General features: G+C 36.2%; 1 protein-coding gene across 1 annotated transcript in view; it reads right to left on the bottom strand.

Moving 5' to 3' along the window:
* Positions 1-23,718, bottom strand: part of Lrp1b (LDL receptor related protein 1B) — a 1,777,071-nt gene that overhangs the window by 686,206 nt on the left and 1,067,147 nt on the right. The window contains exons 13-15 of the mRNA XM_041674488.1: positions 22,545-22,764; positions 19,874-20,063; positions 11,046-11,168 (exon numbers count right to left, since the gene is read on the bottom strand). Of these exons, the coding sequence (XP_041530422.1) occupies positions 11,046-11,168; positions 19,874-20,063; positions 22,545-22,764 (533 nt within the window). The remainder of the gene's footprint in view (positions 1-11,045; positions 11,169-19,873; positions 20,064-22,544; positions 22,765-23,718) is intronic.

The following is a 23,718-nucleotide window of genomic DNA, read 5'->3' as shown; positions in this document are numbered from 1 at the left end:
AGGTGGCATATGCTAAGTATGTACAATAAAAATGAAACCTAAAATTTTAAAAGTACTTCTGAAGGTAAACCACATCCATAGGAAATTTATAAAGCTATGCTCCTGACATCATATAAACAGTATTGTACTGATGGCCATCTGCGGAATGGAACATCTAGTTTTGCTGCCAATAATTATTCTGTTAAAACATGTTAAAGGTTTCTTTTAACCAACTTATCACTAAAGAAAAAACAACACAGTTTTACTTTCTGTTGTGCTTGTAGCTCCTTCATTGTTCATCCAGTTGTCTTATGGGAACCTTCGGTACAGTGAATCACTTTAGTGTAAACGAATCAACTAAACATTAATAACCACAAAGACACACAAATAGACAAGGTTGGTGGCTCTACTTCTTTTGCTGAACTGCATCCGGTTAACCAGAAGTGTCATATATCCGGGCTCTGAATGTTTGAATTTCCATTGTGATTTCCGTAAACTGAAAGCATTCTTATTCTGTTTACTTTATGTAGGTGAGATAACCTAACAGGAAGGGATCCATGGCAATGGCTTATAAGTAAAGACTGAAAATGGCCTTAAGTCACTCAAGCTGGCTTCTAGCTGGGAGAACCTTTAATTTCCATTCAGCTGGCTTTAAACTTTATTTCTCATAAGTCCTGTAGGCTGCCGAAGGAAAACTTCTGCACACCTCACTCACGAGTGGTATCAACAGAACATAGGTAAGAACTTCCATAGCCCTGAACATAGCACTGCCCTGGTCTTTGTTTCTCCCTTACAGCAAAGAATTGAAAGGGAAACATGACTTTTGAACCATGCCTGCAGGAAACTGTTTCAGAGTAGCACAGTGAGGCACAAGCCTTGGCAGTCTGTCGGAAAAGAAACAAACACTGCCGCAATGGGCCCAGACTTCATTTCCAGCCAAAAAGAATCACTGCAGTAAATGAATATTCAAGTTGAACAAAAGTCACCCCGTGTTGCTCTGTCCTTTCCAGATATCCTAACTGTGGGTGCATTGACAGACAAGAGCATTTATTTCATAATGTTTCTCAGTAACAAAACAAGAAAGAAGCAATTTTTTTATGATGCCATTTCTCTAAGATCTTTTTAAAGTAAGCTACTGTGTGAGGTTAGCAGATAGGGTATGAAATCCAAATAGGAAATAACAAAAACAAAAACACAAACACAATGAGTCAACTTAACCACCTGATAGAATCTTACTACTTTATAGTTCCTACATCAGATACTGGTCGTTTAAAGTATTACTAATATTATACATGTATATTACTATATATATATATATATATATATATACAGATTGATAATGATATATATATAACATATATGTGTGTGCTATTTATACACACACATTCACATACACACACAACTTTGACTTTTTAAAATTTCTTCTGCCTATTTTCTATGCCCTGGGCTCCTTCTCAATTTTGTCTCTGTAGATCATACATTTGCTTTTGTTATGGATTTGTTCTTTGAGGATGTTTTAGCAGCATAGATAGAAATGTTGTGTGTTTGACTATAGAGCACGTATTAATTAATTATTAACCATTAATCAATTAATTAAGTTAGTTCATAATCATTTTTAATAAGGAGTGTGCTTAAAACGAAATGTTAGAATTCCCAGCCAACTCCATTTAGGATCTGGACTTTCGAGAACTCATCACTTGACACTCGGAATCACTGTCCGTGCAGATTATAGTCGAATTCCCCTACACATGCCCTAAGTTGACTTGACGAGAAGTCAACACGTACATGGAAGCTACGCTACCTTCTGTGTTTTTCGTGTTTGATGCATGGCTCATGTATCATCTATTAGAATCCAGAAATTTCTTCCAGGAAATAATGTTATATGGTAACCAAAATGAAATCCCTGATACTCTACCACTTTTTTCATAACGATAAAGGGATTTTTTAGATATTAAATTTCTAATTTTTTATTTTATTTTATTTTTGGCATATCAAGTTAGTACAGTACGATCACCTTTCTGCATCTTAAGCATTGGGATCACACTGGGCCACATACTTGTCTGACTTTTATGTGAGTTCTGAACGCTGCTCCTCACAGTTGGTAGCAAGAACTTTACAATGAGCCTAACCTCTTAGATACTGAGCTTTGATTTGCAATGTCTCCATTGCCTATGGTTTCATTAGTCCATTCTATGAAGCACCTAAAATTTTCAGATATGACCTACAATAATGCCACAAAGATACCACAATGTTCAGTGTGAACTGACATGATTATACAGCATACATGTTGATAGAAGGCAGGTTACATTTCTACAAACAATGCTCATTATCAAGAAAACAAAGATCATTGCGATAACATGGACAAGACAGAAGTTTAGAGTGTGAGATCTGCTTGCAAACACATTGCTAATGAAAAAACGTGGAACTAGGGGACAATATCATTTATAACAGTATCCAAGTTGAATACCGCTAGACCTAGCCACTTTTGAGAGAACATTGAGAAGATGCAAGCATACTGAGCATAACATAAAAGACTAATAAATATCTCACACAAAAGACTCACTTAGCATTCCTTCTCCAGATGACTAAAATCCCTATGGAAGATTTTATACCTGATTTCCACTTATAATTGATAAATTTAAGGACAGTGTCATATGTACAGAAGAACAATGCTCAAGAGAACTTGGATAGAGTAAATTCATAAAATAAATTGTTGCCTGATTTTTGAAATTTAATGAGATTGCTGTTACTATACTGAGAGACTGTCTCCAGGGGCTAGAGAAAGTCTTCAGAAGGGCAGCTCAGACTGGATCAGCAGTTTATTCTCTTATTGTTCATGAGCATGCGTAGGCGTAGTCAAATATCAGCAAACAAAATCGATGCGTTCAAAAAGAGAACAATGAGCATTTACTTAAAGCTCCATGTATATCACTTTGATCCAGAGCTGAACATGGATATGGAGAGCACTTGGTTGTCTGAGCCCAGCGGTGAATTGCTTCCAGAACTTTTAGCAAGTGCTAAAATTCTATAGCTTCCTGCAGAGCTATGCTTGAAACCATGAATTTGAAACCATACATAAAACGTATAATTCTGTAACTGGGACAACATGCCCTGAACAGTAAGAAACTGACAAAGTAGTAAATAATCATTTTGTTTAACCACGTTCAGAAATGACACAGCATGAATTATGGCTTGTCTAGTGTAAAATGTCTCTGTTCACGCTTCTTGTGAAAACTGTTGTTAGAGACAAAAATATCAGAAGGCCTGTGTCTGACTTCCCAGGATGGAGAAACATCAAGGACTCATTCTGGTGTTGTTTTCTTAAACCTAGTGTTGTTTTCTTAAACCTAGAAGGGTTATTGCCAGAAATAATATCCAGAACCCCATGGAATAAAAGAAAAAGCTCTCTAAGTATATTATCTTAATTTAGCTTTCCATCTTTCCATATATTTTTAATTTATTTTAATGTGAATGTGTGCATGTGTGAGTGTGTGTGTGTGTGTGTGTGTGTGTGTGTGTGAGAGAGAGAGAGAGAGAGAGAGAGAGAGAGAGAGAGAGAAAGAGAGAGAGAGGGGGGGAAGGGAGGGGGAGGGAGGGAGGGAGGGAGAGAGAGAGAGAGAGAGAGAGAGAGAGATCAGTACAGGCCCACAGAGTTCAGAAAAGGTGTCAAAGACCCTAGAGTTAAAGTTGCAAGCAGTAATAAACTCTGGAAAAAGAGCAAGCACAGTATTGGTGAACTTTCATTCCATATTGTGGTATCAGCTTAAGAAAAAATTGTACCACGCATTCTGCCCCCAGGGGTGTGGACCAAAGGAAAACATGAAGCTGTAGCTAACTGGACGTTGTCCTACCACACAGTTACATGAGAGAAGAAAGTGGAAAATTTGGCCATGCCTTTTTTTTTTTTTTTTTTAGATCATAGGTGGATGGATGAGCTTTTATTAGATAGAAGGGTCTCCTGAGCAGACAGTCTAAGTGCTATATGACCTTCTGTGAGGATATATGCACAGGAGGAAATAAATAATCATTTGAATCGGACTTCTAAACTTTTTTATTGCCTTAAAAGTTTTTACTACATATTTGATTGCATATATCCTGGGGCATGAGGCTTGTCAGGGCGGAACAGATAAATGGCTCCCTACCGAGGAGCACTATTTGTCACCACGGATAGAGCTGGTATTCCAAAAGGTGGTGGGGATCACAGAGGATTATGGACATGTGATAGTACATTGCCAGCCTCTGGGTTACTGTTATTTTGTGAACTCTAAGTTGTTCTTCTGAGGCTTTTTCTTTCAAACACCTGCGAAGCAGTTATAGAATTCCCTTCTTTATTACAACTAAAACACACTGGGTGGCTTATACAATAAAACTTGTCAAGGTAGAGCATAATTTGTTTTAGGGAATCATTTATAATCTAATTTTCAACATTATATTTCATGCTACTCTTTATAATTGTCATGAGAAATATAGACGCACCCCATAACTGCCCAATTAGATTTTTCTGTGTAGCAAGTAGCATGTTCTAATTTGTTATGCTACAGCAGACATCAATTCTACTCCTAAGAGGATTTGACCATGATGGACAAGAGACCCAAAAATAAAGGATGAGGATTTCTTCCCTTCTTCCAAACACAGCATCAGAATTCATTTCTAATTGTTTAACATGCCAATGTTTTCTGTGGGGAGCAGGCTTTTTGTCTGCCACTGTTTTAATTTGCAAGTTCATTAAGGAAAAAAATATCCCTGATTTTTAGTCTCTCTCAACTGCTTTTCATCCATTTGGTTTTAATTCAGTGAGAACAATTGAACCGGGATGACCATGCTGCATTGGTTACAATATCTACTGCCTTTTTTTTGGGGGGGGGGGGGCAGGCTCTGATTGCTTACTTAATTCAGTTGACCCATCACATCTGTAAGCTAACCTGTACTAACAGAAGTTGAAGGGAATCAGTACCAAGGACTGGTTAATGGAATGATGCTGGTTTCTATTTTGCACTGCACTCTCTAAAAGCTATGATGTCACGTAGCATCTTTATCAGTACTTTCTGAGTAACATATGCTTTACTACCAATTTGTATTCCTAATAAGTATCATTTAGGAATAATCATTCAATTATTAGTCCTAATATCTATGATACTTAAATTATCATTCATAATAAGTAGGATTAGATAATGATTCCTGCTAATTTTTATTATTAGATAAGTAGGAATTGAAATAATATACACAAAGACACATTGTATTCTCTTAAAAAATGAGTTATTGTGCTGTGCTATAAAGAAACACAGGCAGTTTGCAAGCCGTGTCTGTAAAGACTAACAGGCAGTTGCTACAAATAATTCTTAAATAAGGATATATTTTCTGACTTAACATTTTTCATTGTGGAAAAAAAAGCAAAACCCTCTCTTTTCCCTTCATTGCTTTTATGTTACCTCTTTTAAGAATTACAGATACTAGAAAGAGACCAACACTCTCAAAATCTTCTAATTAGCCAGTGTATGATCACATGCTCGTTGAACTGACAATACCTGAAAATAGTTATTCTAGCATTAGGTTTGAAATCAACACTGTGTATAATGTATTTGCCTTACAAGCCAAAATAAACTTTTATTTTTACAGAACTAGGCAACAATATTTGGGGGTATTAGAAATTAACACATGTATCTTTCTATTGCCTTGATTCTCATAGTTAGACTTGTAATCTGGAAAATTCTAAGTACTGCTGGAGTATGTGCTCAGTTGTAGCTCCTTTTAAGATAGTTGTATCTCTAACTTTGTTTTTTTTTTTGTTTTTGTTTTTGTTTTTTTTTTTTTTTTGGTTTTTCGAGACAGGGTTTCTCTGTGGCTTTGGAGCCTGTCCTGGAACTAGCTCTTGTAGACCAGGCTGGTCTCGAACTCACAGAGATCCGCCTGCCTCTGCCTCCCGAGTGCTGGGATTAAAGGCGTGCGCCACCACCGCCCGGCTTTGAAAATCTACTGCACATGCTCTTTGATTGGTGGATTTGGCAGTTGTGGCAAGAGAAAACCACATAAGTCATAGTGTTGGATCAAGATCTAGAGTCACAGCAAAGATAGGCCTCCAGCCACTCTTGGAGAAAAAAGTAATATTCAGAACTACTTACAGTTTGACAGTGGCAGAACGATGTCTAATACAGCATATCACCCAACAAAATGTCCCTTTCTTAGCTTACTCTTATGTTTAAATACAGTTCCTCTTGGTATTATAAATGAAAAGGGCAAGCGATTAAGTGTGTAACATATAACTATAAAGTAGAGCAGCTAGGAGAGTATGTAAGCAAATAAAGATAAACTGACATGTTTGTAGGCTGAATAAGAGGGACATTTGTCATTTACGAGGTTATAGGAAGCATGTCTAGGCTTGTTTCCTGGGTACCTAATACAACTAATAATAGGTACGTGTGCTTCTTATGCACAGCCTTACTCCAATGGTAATAGGCCTGGAAGAAGATAACTGTCTGATTCATTAACCATCCCACTGTATTTTCTGTGAGCGCTGAGAATATACTTTAAACAATTTATATTTCCGTCAGCAGACAGAGACAGAGACCAAAATTGGAACACCAGACTGAAATCCCAAGGTCCAAATCAGGAACAGAAGGAGAGAGAGCAGGAGCAAGGAGCTCAGGACCGCGAGGGGTGCACCCACATACTGACACATTGGGGATGATCTATCGGGAACTCAACAAGGCCAGCTGGACTGGGTCTGAAAAAGCCTGGAATAAAACTGGACTCGCTGAACATAGCGGAAAATGAGGACTGCTGAGAAGTCAAGAACAATGACACTGGGTTTTGATCCTACTGCAAGTACTGGCTTTGTAGGTGTCTAGGCAGTTTGGATGCTCACCTTACTCGACCTGGAAGGAGATGGGAGGTCCTTGGACTTCCCACAAGGCAGGGAACCCGGACTGCTCTTCGGGCTGATGAGGGAGGGGGACTTGTTTGGGGGAGGGGGAGGGATATGGGAGGCGGTGGAGGGGAGGAGGCAGAAATCTTTAATGAATAAATAAATAAATAAACAAATAAACAATTTATATTATTGGTATAATTGATTAAAGTAAAAGTGAAGATCCTGGCAAGGATTTGATTCTTATGTTCATAGGTAGTTCTTAGCGTGTCTTTCCCTTACCCTATTCCAAGCTTTCTTTTTGTTCATCTCATTTCTTTTCCCATAGGAACTTATATTTATCTTCTCTCTATCATTTCATATTTTCCTACATACTACAATAATGGCATATTTTAATTTGTCAATCTTTTCCCTATTCATACTAATATACACACAACTCAAAAGTTATCCATAGGGTCTAAATAGAACACAGGAATGAAGAAAACAGGAAATCCATTAAGAAGGTAAATTACTCATATAATTATGATTCCCCTAATGCAAATTTAGGAACTCATTAGAAAGTTTCTATTTTAAGTGCCATTTTGTTGTTAGTATCTGATAAGAGATGATAAGTACACCTCTTCATGATTTCCTAAGGACTCGCAAGATTACCAATATCTCTGGGATTGTAGGCTTCTGATTTTCCTGTAGAGAGTACCCTAAGAGAACTTTGATTGTTTTTGATATAAAGAAGTCAAATTCTGAAAAGACATCTTGGACATCTACAAAGATTTAACTAGAAACTGAGAAAGTCTATCCATCCTTGGGTAAGAACGTGGACCCTCAAATCTTTAGCTAGCAAACAAAACACAGGTCTATTCAGCGCTACTTCCCATCCTAGAGAAAGTCTATTGATGGATTACAGGGAAAAGTATACCTGGTGGTATTATAAAAGGTGTGTGTGTGTGTGTGTGTGTGTGTGTGTGTGTGTTATATTCTATCTGTTTAAAATCTCTGAATTATTAATATTGTCCAGCAGAAATACAGCAATTTAATAGAAAAATGCTAAATTGATCATTGCAAAATTATTCTTTTTCAAGATAGGGTTTCTCTGTGTTAACTATGGCTGTCTTAGAACTCACTCTGTAGACCAGGCTGCCTCAAACTCATAGAGACCCACCTGCCTCTGCCTCTGCCTCCTTGAGTGCTGAAATTAAAGGTGTGCACCACCATTGCCTAGCATAACTTTGTCTTTTTTTTTTTGTTGTTGTTTTTTTGAGACAGGGTTTGTTTGTAGCTTTAAAACCTATCTTGGAACTAGCTCTTGTAGACCAGGCTGACCTCTAACTCATAGAAATCCACCTGCCTCTGCCTCCCAAGTGCTAGGAATAAAGGTGTGAACCACCATCACCAGGCTATACCTTTGTATTTTATGGTAAAAGCAATTACTTAGTATATTAACTCTTGGCTAAGCAAAATTTCTCTTCAAAAAGCTTGACTTCAAGAAATACTGTTCAGTTCCTTTTAGAATCACACATGCATCCCCTCCAAGGCTTCATGGAAGATAAATCCCAATGAATTCCTGAGTCGAATGTACCAGGTAGGCACTTTTTGTCTCCCAAAGAGCTTGATAAAATTAAGATTAGCAAGCAATGAGAGAGAAGAGCAAAATCCAATTTTTCGAAACCATGCCAGATCTGGGCTAATAACATGCCATTAAAGCCAACACTTGGGAGGCAGGGGCAGCCAGAAATCTGTGAGTTCAAAGCCAGTCTGGTCTTCAATAGCTAATTCCAGGACAGGCTCCAAAGATACAGGGAAACCCTGTCTTGAAAAAAAAAAAAAACAATAAAAGAAAAAAAATGCCTGCCACCTATCTATTGGTAAGTGATGGGCCTTGATAGTCTCCTAATAACTAACAACACAATAAGAGATGAACATAATACCTGGAAAAAAAGAAAGAGAATCTGTTATCTAGTGACTTGGGAATACATTGGGATATATCTTCTATGTAGCCTTGAAGGGGATGCATGTGTAATTCTAGAAAGAACTGAACAGTATTTATTGAAGTCAAGATTTTTGAAAAAAACTTTTGCTTAGTCAAGAGTTAATATATGAAGGAATTGCTTCTCCCATAAAAAGAAAAAGGTATGATGGGCAGTGATGGTGCTCACCTTTAATCCCAGCTATCAAGGAGGCAAAGACAGAGGCAGGAGGGTCTCTATGTGTTTGAGGCCAGCCTGGTCTACTGAGCAAGGTCCAAGACAGCCATAGCTACACAGAGAAACCTTATCTTGAAAAAAAAAAAAACAAAGTTGAGATATTTGTAGGATATTAGCAATAAATTTTATATAGAATACCTATGTAGAAAATATAAGGAGTAAATATATATATATACATATGGAGTAAATATATATATATATATATATATATATATTCATATCCATATTTTTCTCCTGGAAGATGTTACTTTAATATATATCCCATTATTAATTAAGAAACACAACCATCAGAACTCCACTGTAGGTCTAACATATTATAGAACATTTAAATTTAATTAACTAACTAGCCACATTATACAGGGGAAGTATATTTTGCAATGCTAGGGATCAAGCCAAGGACTACTGGGTACCACTACTTTGCTACTCAGTTGTGCCCCCAGTGTCCCCTCCAATTTTTATAAATAATTTCCTGGTGCAAAATAATGTTATTTGTTAGAAATACTACATTGAGATATGTAGGCATAAAATGAGAATGATAAAGAGAATAATTAAAAGAAGCTGACCAGTAGGTGGTGGCACACACCTTTAATCCTAGCACTCAGGACACAGGGGCAGCCAGATCTCTGTGAGTTCAAGGCTAGCCTAGTCTATGAGAACTAGTTCCAGGACAGATTCCAAAACTGCAGAGCTGCAAGTTCTCATTTCAAATAACTGGAATTTAAAATCCTGGCATTCAATATACTGACTTGAATTTCTCACTTTAGGACTGGTAGTTTTATTCCAAATGCTTCAAGATGTAACAAAAAATGAAGGTAGACCATATGTGAAGGTAAAGAAGAAATTGAAAACAATAAAAATGTCACAACTATTTATAACAATATATCATAAATGCCTCCAGTTATCAAACATGAGATTACTTGAAATTCTGCTCTTAAGAATCATGTTCACAGTGAGTATTTAATTAAGTGATAAGATGCTTATGTTCATGTTAAACAAAAATAAACCTGAAGTGATAGATACTGAAGTGTGATCCAAGACTGAAAAATCGAAGTACAGTATAGGGAAAATTTAGCTTCAAAATAAAATGCTCTTAGCTCTGACTTTTGGATGCCCAGAGCCCCTCCCTCATCAATCTGAAATGAAACATCAACTCCTGAGACTTGGATCTGCAGGTTTATTGGATAAACACTTCACCTACCCTTGATTTTCAGTTTGCAGACTGCGGATACTCAGCCTTCTCAATGTCTGTGGGTATCAGTCAACTCCTTATTATAATACTGTCATCTTTCTGCACATATATGCACATGCATACATACATACAAAAATAAATACATACATAAATCCTATTGTATTACTTTCTCTGGAGAGCCTTGAGCCACAATTTGAAATTTAAATCCTTCCAGAAATTTTTACTTAGCTCTCAATACATGCATATTATTGTTGTTGTTACTGTGCTTAGGGGATACAATTTGAAATATAAAAAAAGAACCTTCAAGATTCACTCTGGGATAATAGGAAAGTATATTGAAGGATATGACAAACCTAATAAAGGTATCTTTAGTACATACCAATCAATTCAGTTAATTCACTGCTTAGAAGCCTCTTTTTGCATTATTCGTTGTTCTTTACCTTCAAATACAGATATCTGAACAGCCAAGTCATTTAAGAATAATTTCAGTACTAACCTGTGCACCAACAATGTGTTGCCAGCTGCAGCTGCTGACTACGGAGCTTAGCATGACATGAAGGATTTGCTCCAAAGGCACAGACTTATGGAAATTGCCTATTGGCCTGTACAGTAGGGCCGGATGCTATGCATCACATTGCCATTGTCATTATTCCAGCATGCTAGAAATTGAGTCAGCTAATACAGTCTAAGATTAACCTAAGCCGTTATACAGATCTGACTTTCCAGTTGTGGTTTCAGTTCTTTTGATGTTAGATAGTTCTGATCGTCACAAAAAGCCTTATGTACAATCAGTGTCAGAGAAAAAGGAGCTTACATGTGCAGGTTGTACCATTTTCATCCAAAAGCTGATTATCAGCACAAGCACACACGCGGCCTGCTGGGATGGCCAGGCAGAGGGTCCCGCAGCCCCCATTGTTTATGCGGCACATATTGTCACCTGCAGAGAAGAAGAAAGGACATCATCAGAGAGTCTTAATTTCAACAAAGCTGAAGGCTATGCAACTTCTAAAATGTGATTTCTTTTAAATGCTATGCAACGCAAGCTGCCTTTTAACTCTCTGTTCTTGTATTTTATTCTTTTGTCTCCCACCCAACAGCTAGAATTGCAGTCATGTAGTACTCCATTTAGAGTTCAAGATACTTTCTTTCTCTGAGACGTACATGGGCATATTATTTACATGGATATGTCATTTATAGTGCACCTTTGTGGATATAGCCAAATTCCTCCTAAATAGAAATTACTTTCAGAAGCACTTGAAAATATATATTGCTTTGGTAGGTAAGAGGTATATGCAAGCTGGTTGAGGAAAGACTGTGCCAGGTAATCATTTTCTAGGTACCGGGAGCAAGGTGGAAGGTAGTCTTTGAATTGCAATAGACAGTTCTCCAGATTATGCCCATAGCAATGGACATGAGTGTTTGGAAAGAAGAGCATGTCTCTGCATATGTAGAAATAAACCACCACTGAACAAGCAAGCATGTGGGACAATGGCTTGCTTGCTCTCCAGTGGGATGAGTACACTGGCATTTCATTGTGCTGAGGACCTCAAGAAGCATAGGGTGTTGGGGGAAATTCACAGAACTGAAGACTTAGGGAACAGAGAGATTGATGGAAGACAGGAGAGGATGTTTATAAAGGAATTCATAAATATATGTGAGGACCCAGGTTGTACTGTAATCAATACCAAAGACGTGTTTGAAGAGGTGGGAGATAAGATTGTTACATACGTGTAACTAAAACAATGTAACTTTAGATAGTCACACATTTGACATCATTTATTCTTCCAAGTGTGACAATTGAGAAAATGTGTTAACCTAGGTGTCATGGCTTTTGCTTCTAAATGTAACTTTCATGAGTCTGAAGCAAGACGTCTGCTGTGAGTTCCAGGACAGTCTGGGTAAAAAAACAAGTCCAAGGAGAGCAGTGGCTAAAGAGAGACAGTCTGGAAAGAAAGATGGAAACAGACAGACAGAGAGAGGTGGGAGAGGGAAAGAAAGGGGAGAGGTTGCTTGGCTTTGCGTTTATCTTTACAGAGAAAACTATAATACCTCAGAAGCACTTTGGCAGCACAATTATCAGGTCATCTTAGAGCACATTTCAATTTTCATTCTTATCAATAAATAAAAAAAATGTTACTTTAGAAGGAAAACACTAAAATGAGGAGCCTTTATTTACTTAGATCATAAATAAAAAACAGTTAAGATTAAATTGATTGTTTATATGCAAGTGCAGTACTACAAACTGAAACCACACTCGTGCTGAATTCTATAAATACCGACATATTATCTTGTACATCTCAAATCAGAAGAAATAATCTAGATTTTATTATCAATAGCTTTCATTTTCTGAAAAGTACATTTAATTCATTATAAACATAAAAATACAAAACATGTTCCAAAGCTGAGGCAAATAATGCAAGCAATGTTCTCAATTTCTAAACTCAAATGATAATGAATATTATCTCAGATTTTTTTTCAATTAGAGAATGTAAAAATGTTTTATGCAGCTTCCAGATACATATATATATATATATATATATATATATATATATATATATATTCCATGGTTGTGAAGTAAATGCTTTAGAGGACACTCAGGTACCCTTCCTTTTTTAAAAATATGTGCAGCATTGAATTGCATATTCAAATTTTACCAGTATCCAGATTTCAGAAAATTAGAATAATTTCATGGTATTTGGGGGAATATATAACTGAAACAGTAAGAAATAAGAAACTGTTGACTATAATGCATCAGGTTACATAATGTTTTTAAGATATATACTAAATACATAACTCAATAGAGTGGCATTTATTTCCATTGAATAAAAAAATGTCCCTATTCTGAAATAAATCAGCATTATTTGAAGTTTAAAATATATTCTCCTTATTGGAATACAACATTCTGAAGGGGAAGAATTAGTCTTTGTACTACCTTAATAGAAATTCCAAAGTTAAATTAACATAAATAATTCCACATATCTTATTGGAAGAGTCTAGAATTTTTTTATATTTTAGAGACTATATTTTTCAATTTCATTTTAAGACTATGTTAACATCAAAACTAATGTGATATTGTTTTTTGAAGTTACATCATTTATTGATATTTTATAGAATTATCTGCAAAACATTAATGACTATTTTTCAAACTCAGTGTCAAAAACAATCTATAAATTTCATGGGTCTGGTGAGTAATGACTAGTGAGAAATGGTCACAATACATAAAGTCCATACTTTATCCATCTCATAGCTGGTTAACTCATATTTACATTCAATTTAATCAAGTTATAGTTACAATAGCATTTTAATTTGATTTTAAATCAGTTTCAGGAAGAATTATTCAATATCTAAGTGTCCAAATAATGTTTCATATGTATGTATATATATATATCTGAGAAATGATTACTCAATATTAAAAAATACTTTATATAATATTGTCTTTATCATTACTAATAAAAATTTAAGAATTGTGTATTTACTCAATACTTTTATTTAACTAACTTGCATAAGTTAAAATAGAATTCAATCAACAAAGAAAAGAAAAACAACTTACCAAAACTACTACAGACATATACTTACTGGAGTAACTTACTTTGGAAGCAATATATATATTCAAATATGAAATACAACTACATTAATAACAGTTTGAGCTGTGAAGTCCAATGGAGTTTCTTTGAAGCTCCAAACTTTGTCTTTTCCTTCCATTCGTAATTCTTCCAGAATTAGAAGTACCATGAATTGTGTGAGTCACAAAGTTTTTGGTAGATGAATGAATAAAACTTTGAGTTAGCCATGTGAATGATAGAGTAACTATTTTTAGTGTACATTCAAGGTGTGAGCACAGAGATCGATGGGGGTACACGTGAGAGCATAGGGACAGATGCAGGTACAGGCGTAAGTTCAAAGACAGTTATAGATGCAGGATTGGTAAAGAGATAAGTATAAACACAGGTATGAGTGCATGGGATGCAGATATAGGAATGAGGTATTCATAGATGTTGCAGTTTACAGTATCAGTTAAAAATCTGATGAACTTATATACAGTTGTTAGTGCATGGAATGATGCTGATAAAGATGTGAATACATAGATGATACAGATATGCATATACACACAGCTATAAAACAATTTTATCATGATGAAAGGCCTTTGTGTTCTCATTTTAATTTAGTTATACAACTTGGCTCAATAAATATACTATATATTTAGGGAAGAAAACTTAAAGGTATATTACAACCTCCATCAAACAATAATTAAGACACATAATAAATAAAAAATTTGAAAACTCTGTATGAATGCCTCCATGTTATAGAACTTAGTAATTTAATTGCTAATGAATGTTTATTTCTACCAGGTGGCAGAATATGTTTCCAGTACAAAGCATTCTGTCTGCTTTATGATACACTGGGTCTTTTTTTAAATAATTGAAAACAATTCTTGCCTTCTATAATCTTCCAGGACTGGTTAGTTTTCAGTGTTCTATCATATATGAATTTACAAGCACCTGTACCACATATTAAAAAAGTTCCAAATTTGGATTTTTTTTATGTCATGGGTTATTATTCTAGTTTATTAGTTAGGAGATAATCTGGACATTGTGTTTATTCCAAATCAAAGATAAGAACCAACTGTATGAGAACCTGGTGTCAGATTTGTCCTGCAATTAATATCAAATTTTCTGAAATTTGATCATTTCAGAAAAGGTGATTATACAGTTGGTCTGAATAAAGGATAAAATAATCTATGTTTTTCATTCCCTTCAAGAATGGTTTCTTCATTATATGATGCTTATAAATATAAAATATAAACTTTCTTTGGGGCTACTTTGTACTACTGTGTATGTGCAATGAGACAAAGGTAAAAAGAATAACAAAACATAAGAGTCTAGAAAATATTTCTGAATAATTTCCATGATAATAATCCCAAAACAGGGAACTTGGGGAGAGATAAATGTGATTATGGCCTTATTACAAACCTCAGACTTACTAAATTAACACACACATCAGGTAAATACTGATATGTCTCAAATACTGAAGATAGGACTTCAGCTCTCTGACTACTAAATTCTACATAGGGAGTCAAGTAGAGCTTCATATTAAAACTGTGTGAATAAAAAAATTGCTGTTGATATAACTACAGTAAGAACAGGTGTTTCATCCAAACTTAATGGTATACATCTTAATTCCAGCACTTTCTAGGTATAGGTAGAGAGACTAAGAGTTCAATGTCACCTCATCTTACAGAGTGAATTGAAGGCCAATCTGGGTTACAGGAGGCCTATCTCAACAACAACAACAACAACAACAACAACAATCAAACAAACAAATAAAATAACAACATCTTTAAAAGTACGAAATCAAACACTTGTACCAGGCAGGTGTAATGATTCATGTTTTTTTTTTTTTTTGGTGATTTTTTTTATTTAAATTTATTTATTTATTAAGGATTTCTGCCTCGTCCCCGCAACTGCTTCCCATTTCCCTCCCCCTCCCCCGATCAAGTCCCCCTCCCTCATCTGCTCCAAGAGCAATCAGGGTTCCCTGACCTGTGGGAAGCCCAAGGTCTCCTATGGTGAGCATCCAAACTGCCTAGGCTCCCACAAAACCAGTACGTGCAGTAGGATCAAAATCCACTGCAATTGTTCTTGAATTCTCAGTATTCCTCATTGTCCGCTATGTTCAGCTAGTCCGGATTTATCCCATGCTTTTTCAGACCTAGGCCAGCTGGCCTTGGTGAGATCCCAATAGAACATCCCCATTGTCTTAGTGTGTGGGTGCACCCCTCGTGGTCCTGAGTTCCTTGCTCGTGCTCCGTCTCCTTCTGCTCCTGATTTGGACCTTGAGATTTCTGTCCGGTGCTCCCATGTGGGTTTCTGTCTCTGTCTCCTTTCATCGCCTGATGAAGGTTAATATTCATGAGGATGCCTATGTGTTTCATGTTTTAATCACAGGCTTAGGCTGGAGGATGTCAAGCTCAGAAATAGCCCAGCTACATAGTGAGAAAACAAACAATAGAAGGCAGGGATATGACTCAGAGGCTAAAGTATTGGTTGCATAAAACCAGTATAAAAACCTGATTTTGAATCCTCAGAAATCACATTAAAAAAAAAAAACAGTTTTGTTGGACTGTTATTGCAGCACTAAGGGAAATGCACAGAGGCACGAGGATCCTGGGGCCTTTTCTAGTAACCTTCCTAGCAATTGGAACTGGAGCTCAATACAAGATAATCACAAAGTCTCAGTGAGAGACTCTTATCTCAAAACATAAGGTAGAGAACAAAGGGCAAATATTTCCAGACATCTACCACTAGTCTGCACTGCCAAGGATCAATGAGCACACCTGCACACATACATATCACAATACACACATACATTCAGTAATTATTGCTATATTTTTATTTATTTATTTCTACATATTATACATAAATGACAAATTATACAGTTCACACACAATTACATGTATCTCAATCTTCAGTTTATATTCTTAGATCACTAAAGAAAGGGAGGGAAGACGAGACAGCAAGAGAGCCAGAAACAGATGGTGATACACGGGCTGAGAGATACATAACATTTTTTCAATGGAAGAACAAATGGAAGTGCCTACTCTTTTTTTTTATTTATTTATTTTTTTAAACTTTTTTTTATTGAGAAAAGGAGAAAAAAAAAACAAGTTTCCACCTCCTCCCCGCCTCCCATTTCCCTCCCCCTCCTCCCACCCTTCTCCCCTTCCCCCCAATCCTCTCCCCCTCCCTCTCCAGTCCAAAGAGCCTACTCTTAAGCGAGGGTTTTCTGCTCAGTTCCTGCATTTCACCCTTTAGATAAAGGCTCACATGGGGGGCTAAAGAGATTGATCAGCAGGTAAGACTATAACCTGCTTTTGCAGAAAAGCCATATTTGATTCCTAGCAACCACGGGACAGCTGACAATCACCTGTGGCTCGAGTCCCAGGAGAGTTAATACACTCTTCTGGTCTGCTCAGGCCCCAGGTATGAAAATAGTGTACAAATATCTGCTCAGGAAAAACATTCATACATATAAAATGAAATAATTTTTAAAATCCTATTCAAACGATACCAAGTATATTCATTCACTATGTATTTGAAAATTTTAATATCTTATGTCCAAAAGCTGAAAAGAAGACAATTGGAAGAAATTTATACCACTGTAGAATGAGTTGCCTGTATCTAAAAATCTTAATTCTTTGAACTTTGTAATTGTCTTGATCAATACATTTAAAGATCGAAAACAACATACATCTTCCTGTAGATTATCTAAAATCAGTGAGTATTGACTTGAGTCCTAAAGGTACTAACTAGGAATTCTTTCTATACTGCACTGTTTCAAAGATTAGTATAGTTGTAGCCAATCATTAGATGCAAGACGATTAGGTAGAAAACTAAAACTAATTGACTGATCCACCTAAGTAAATGAAAAAAATCTATTCGATGGACTGAACATACTTTCTTTGTTTTTTGTTTTTTTTTTTTTTGAGAAAAGGAAAAAAAAAAAAGTATCCGCCTCCTCCCAGCCTCCCATTTCCCTTCCCCTCCTCCCACCCTTCTCCCCCTCCCCCAAACTCCTCCCCCCTCCCTCTCCAGTCCATAGAGCAGTCAGGGTTCCCTATCCTGTGGAAAGTCCAAGGTCCGCCCCCCTCCGTCCAAGTCCAGGAAGGTGAACAACCAAGCTGGCTAGTCTCCCACAAAGCCAGAACCTGAAGTAGGGTCAAAACCGGGTGCCATTGTCCTTGAGAACATCAGCCCTCATTGTTTGCCCTCTGAACATACTTTCTAAATAAAACAGCAGGATCATTTCTAACTGGCATTCATGATAAGCTTAGTAATTATGATCTCTTGAATTACAACGGGAAAAGAACTTTTATACAAGCAATTCTTTCTTCAGTGATAGCACGTATTAATAACTATCATTGAAGAAAGAATTGCTTTTATAAAAGTTCTTTTATAAAAGACTAAAGCCATTTTTTTTCAAAAGGCAGATATATGCTCTTTTTGAGTCACATAGTTTGTTACATATTGCTTTGATAAATTATTACTTTGAATATTTAAGATGCATTTATAAAAAGGAAACTTTAAAATGATTATTTTTCCTGTGAGGTCATACGGGAAAAAGTTGTGAGTTGTCTCACATGAATTAGGTCTTGTGATATTTATTTTATTATAATAAATAGTTATTTGATCCTCACAGAAATTTTTTGAAAGATATGTTTGTGATCTACATTAAATATTTCATGATTCCAAAGTTTAAAAAGGATCAATGACCAGGGTTTATGCCCAAGTTCATTTTGTAGTGATGAGATATTTTTTCCATCGCCTTTTGAATTTAATAACCAACTTTCTAAAAGAACGAGAGGATAGAAGTCTATGAAGACTGGAAAGACGACTTCCAGCTCAATGGACTTGAGAAATGATAGTTAGGGTGAGAGGTTCTAAAGGGAAGTAAAAGGCTTAGTGGTAGAGCTCCCGCCTCGCAAGAGCAAAGGCCACTGTCCAGTCCTGAGGAGAAGGGGAAGAACAGAGAGGAGGAAGTTAAACAATAGGGAGGGAGAAAGAAACACCTCCAGCCAGGCAAAGGAAATGTGCTCAGCCAGAGTTGTGAGATTGCTATGAATGTGATGAAGGAATTCTCTCTCCAGAAATTTTCTCTGTTATTTGTTTCTTGTACTTGTTCAGATAGTGTCAATTTTTTCTTTTAAAAGATAATTTAATCAATAATTAGCAATTATTATTTAGCATTCTTTGGACTTGATTTTCCTGTAGATAGAGAACTTTTAATAAAGGAAGAAAGGTGATTCTTAGGGATGAGATGGTCTGTTTACGATAACTACTTTAATGCAAACACTTTTCAAAGCCTTATTACTACCAAAATCCCCACTGACAAGATATGTATCAGAAAATTAAGGGTGCGGTTTATTCATTCTAAATGCGTTGGAATGCATGTACACTAAATATTTATAAGGATATCTACATTATAAAGGAATAGCAACTGTTTAAAAATCATAAAACATCTACCACATCATTTACTAAGTTGTTTTCAGTGCTTAATATCTAAGCTATGAGTCATGGTGATTGTTGTGGCATAATAAATATTAATAACGCATGAGCATAAAATGTAAAAATACTATCTGAATTTAATGAGATGTGGCTGCCGGGGTTGCTAATCCCACTTTATCCGTTACACGTTCTTTAACTACCTTTGGAGCCTAACCAGACAATGTGAAGCAGGCATGTCAATAAAGCCTGCAGGTGCAGTCCATCTCTTTATTTCAATTATTCAGGTCTTCGTTTTAGTGCAAGAAAGGTTTGTTCTCTGCTCACCAAACCATTTATTTGATAACTTTTTTTTTTTAAATGAGGAAGAGCATTTTTCCTAAAACATGATGTGAAAAAAAGAAATGTTTGGGAAAACCTTAATTTCTCTTAAGCAGAATTGCTAGAGTTCCTCAATCAGGGTATTTGAAAACAAGAAATACATTTTTGTGGAAACAAGCTCTAAGATTTAAATGACTCTACAGTGACCGGGTAATATTTATTATAAAACCACCATCATTTTCAAAGGAGAACTTTTTGTAACAATAGTGAAGGATTATGACATGTGAAATGTTCTGAAAAAAAATTGTTTGTTTTTTAATACCTTGTTGTTTTCGTGGATCATAAATCTGAAGCCCAAACAGGGGTGCTCTTTCATGTCTCAGTAATGTCACCTCACTGGTCGTCAAATCTAGTTGAAAAATGGAACCATTCATGTAATCTGTCCAGAACACATAATTCCCATGATGTGACAATCCAAAAGGATGGTTCAACTCTTTCCCACTGTAAACAATCTGAAAAATATTAAATATGCATAAATATGCTGCAAAAAATCAAGACTACCTTTACAAGCATAGCTATTTAAGTAAATAATATACATATATACGTACCAGAGAACAATCTAACTATAGTGTTAACTTATATTTTATATGTGCCTTTACAAAAGAGATTTTTACAATGTGAGTTGGGTTTTTTTTTTTTTTAGTTTTTGGCATGCTATTTGAAGGAGATGGTCAATAATTCTTCATCTGTTTAAATTTTGCTCATAAATGCCACTGCCAGTATGGTCAAAAATCCTAATGTTACAATGTCTTTGCTCAACGTTTACTCCCTTCTGTGTGATGTTTACTATTACCTTGGATGGAAGTTAATGTGAAAAATTACTGTGTAGATACATACATATAAACACACATATACATACAAACTCACAGTCTTGCACACACACTCGTGTTGTTCATCCAATGATCAATTGAAATGAAATGTTTAAATGGATATGTGCAAATTGGGCCACTAAAAATTAAAGAAATCTAAGAAACAATAGGAACAGGGAAAGATTTTAATTCTACATAGATATAACTTGCTAACAAGGCTAAATTTTGATTGTGTTGTTGTATTCTTATTTAATTCCCTTTTGTATGTTGAAGTTGAGGAATCAGGAGAATAGTCAAATCATTTTGCATATGGAGATTACAGACAGGGGATACACTAGATCCCCATCATGGCATCCCTTCTTATCTTCCAGTACTCATAAAATCATACCATGTTGCATTATAAAAGCAAATTTTTCTTTCAATCAATATTCAAAATATAAGGAATATATATGTGAATATATATGTATAATTTAGAAATAAAAATTGAATTTATGCTCCTTTTTGTTTTTGTTGTTATTTTGGTTGGTTTGTATTTTCTTTTGTTTCTTTTTTTTTATTATTATTTTGAGACAGGATTCCTCTGTGTAACAGTCATGACTATCCTGGAATTCGAGTTTTAGATCAGGCTAGCCTCAAACTCAAAGAGATCTGCCAGTGTCTGCCTCCTAAGTGCTGGGATTAAAGGTGTGTGCCACAACTGTCTGGCTATTGTACCCCTTTTAATTGAGTCCTCCATTTAAATTATGATATACTAAATGAATCAGATAGATCAGAGCCTTAAACATGATGACTGATGGGGGACCTCGTTAGCCAATCATCTTTAAGAGGTGGGTCTTAGTGGCGTGGTTTCGCTGAGACCCAGGATAAAATCTGTACACCTCCAGGTGCTTCTTCTTTCTGTGCTTTTTCCCGTGGAACATTGCTGTGCTTGGATTTTTCATTTCCTGTTTTTTGAGTTTTTCCCCTTATAACAAGTAAAAATATAATTGTTTTATCATCAGCTAGCCTGGTTATTTCAACAGATGACCATGAAACTATACACATTATATATACCCTTTGACAATATTAGTATGTATAATATATATAGATTTATATATGTGTTATAGTGTGTATGTATAGCATAAATATTAATATCTTATATAACACATTATATATAACATATATGGTTATATACATTGTAACATATTATGCTTATATATATATATATGCTAGACTCTTAAAAGGAAGCATAGATATTTAGTTAGTAGATATGAATTAGGTGACATCATTGTACAGGCTAATAAAATGTATTTATCTGGGGAAATAGTTGAGCATAATCTGAGATAACCAACAACTGAACTGATTACAGTATTATTTATTTTTCTAAAAGAATTCTTAATGAGAAGCATCAGCCCACCATTCTAGATCTGAATCCTGAATGTGTCCAGGATTCACCAAAGGACACTTTTTGGAAATGACTTTTTCTTTTTTTTCTTCACCTTTTACCTCAAAGTTGGAGTCATTCCATGAGGCACTAGGTTGCTAATGATGGAAGATTAAGAGCAAGGTGATGATTTTGTCAATTAGGGCTTTGTCTTCCCCTCAACTACACAATTTCCAGCAGCGCCCCAAAATGCCAGGACATTTTGCAACGATCTCAGCAAAGTAAACTAGAGTAAGCTCGCCTTTATTTGCACCAGTCGCCTTGGAATTCAGCCCATGCATAGCCGCATCTCAGGTCCAGCATCGCAAAGTTCTTTACTCAAATGAATGCAGCCTAATTACTCTGTATAAATTTCAGCCGCAAATATTGATCATATTCAAATGGAGGGGTTGTTTGGTCACACAAAATCCATCCATAATGTAGAAAGGCTGCTTTGTAAAAACAGCTCTGCTACCAGGAGGGCTTCTTTTAAAAATCCCACAAATCCTGGCATACCGCAGTGAGCTGGGCCTGGCCTCCCGGAGGCCAGTGCCAGCTGCACAGCGTAATGCTCGGTTCCTTCAGCTACCCCATGGAGACCATTGGCAGCCACCTCAGAGGGATAAAAATAAACTTGAAAGTATTTTTAACACAACACAACAAGGCTCTGTGGAAGAAGAAGCCGGCAGGTTAAAAAAAAAAAATCAGCTCTTGTCTTTTACCTTTCGGTGAGTTCCATTCAAAAAGACTTTTTCAATGTGATCATAGTAGGCATCACACCAATATAATGTGTTGGTGTGAAAGTCCAGCGTTAAGCCGTTTGGCCACAGCATCTTTGAAGTCACAAAAATCTGCCGATTGAAGCCATCCATCCAAGCCTTCTCAATCCTTCCCACGCTGTCATCTATTTTATCTTCCTCCCAGTCTGTCCAGTACATCCAACTAGGGCATGAGAAACAAGAGTGCATTCTGTTATCTCCAGCAGTCACCCTGTAGAGAGCACTGTTCAGGTCTGGTACTTCCATATGTCAATGGCTTGCTGACATGTTCGAAACACATATCTAAACATCTAAACACGTATCTTTCTGAACCAGAGCTCATCTCTGCAGCCAGGAAAGTCAAGGCCACAAACAGACCATTTAGCATCACCACAGAGAACTTTCTTCTACCAGGTACCATCCCCCAAAAGATCACAGCAAAACCTTCCACCAGTCGCTGAGGCTTGTCTAAAACATTAAGCCAAATAGTGGTGAGTTCCAAACGTCTATTTTTCTGTACAGCCTAATTTTTTATGCAGTTTTACCTTTAAATGTTGCTCCACAAAATGCATAATGGGCTCAGTGATTAGAAGGCAGGCAGCTGACATGAGAACTCACAGCACAGTTAACGACCTCCTCCAGACTGTATTTAATTCATATGAATTAGAGGGTGTTTCAGATAGGCAACTAGATTGCCTTTGTTTGAAAGGTCATAGTCATCCTGGCTTTATTTGGCCAGATCCTATTTGTCTTCCTGATGCAAATTACCTATGCTTTATTGATGCTCGTTATTGCCCCCAAATCCACAAAAGATGATTTAGCTACACATAAGTTTAATAGCAGCAGGTTGACTGACCTTGAGATTTCGAGTTTTTAATTTCTAGCTCAAACAAAACACCTCCTTTGAAAAACCGAATCTTTTGTGTGAGTTGTAACAGCGGGAGAGTAAGCCTGGAGCTAACGTTCCAGCTTCCTCGGGAATAAGGTTAAACCACACAATGTATGTTGTTCTAGGGTCATGTGAAAGTTCCTTGCTATTAATTAAAGTGAGGTTTCATTTTGGCATGCCAGACACAGCTCCCTAAAGACCAAATGCTTATCTAAGCTGGGGGCCATAAGAATGGGTTCTGATGTCTTT

This window comes from Microtus oregoni, unplaced genomic scaffold, assembly GCF_018167655.1.
Source record: "Microtus oregoni isolate MIOR12 unplaced genomic scaffold, Mior012 000025F_ref0000491, whole genome shotgun sequence".
Lineage (NCBI taxonomy): Eukaryota > Metazoa > Chordata > Mammalia > Rodentia > Cricetidae > Microtus > Microtus oregoni.
This window is presented reverse-complemented; position numbering and strand designations above follow the sequence as displayed.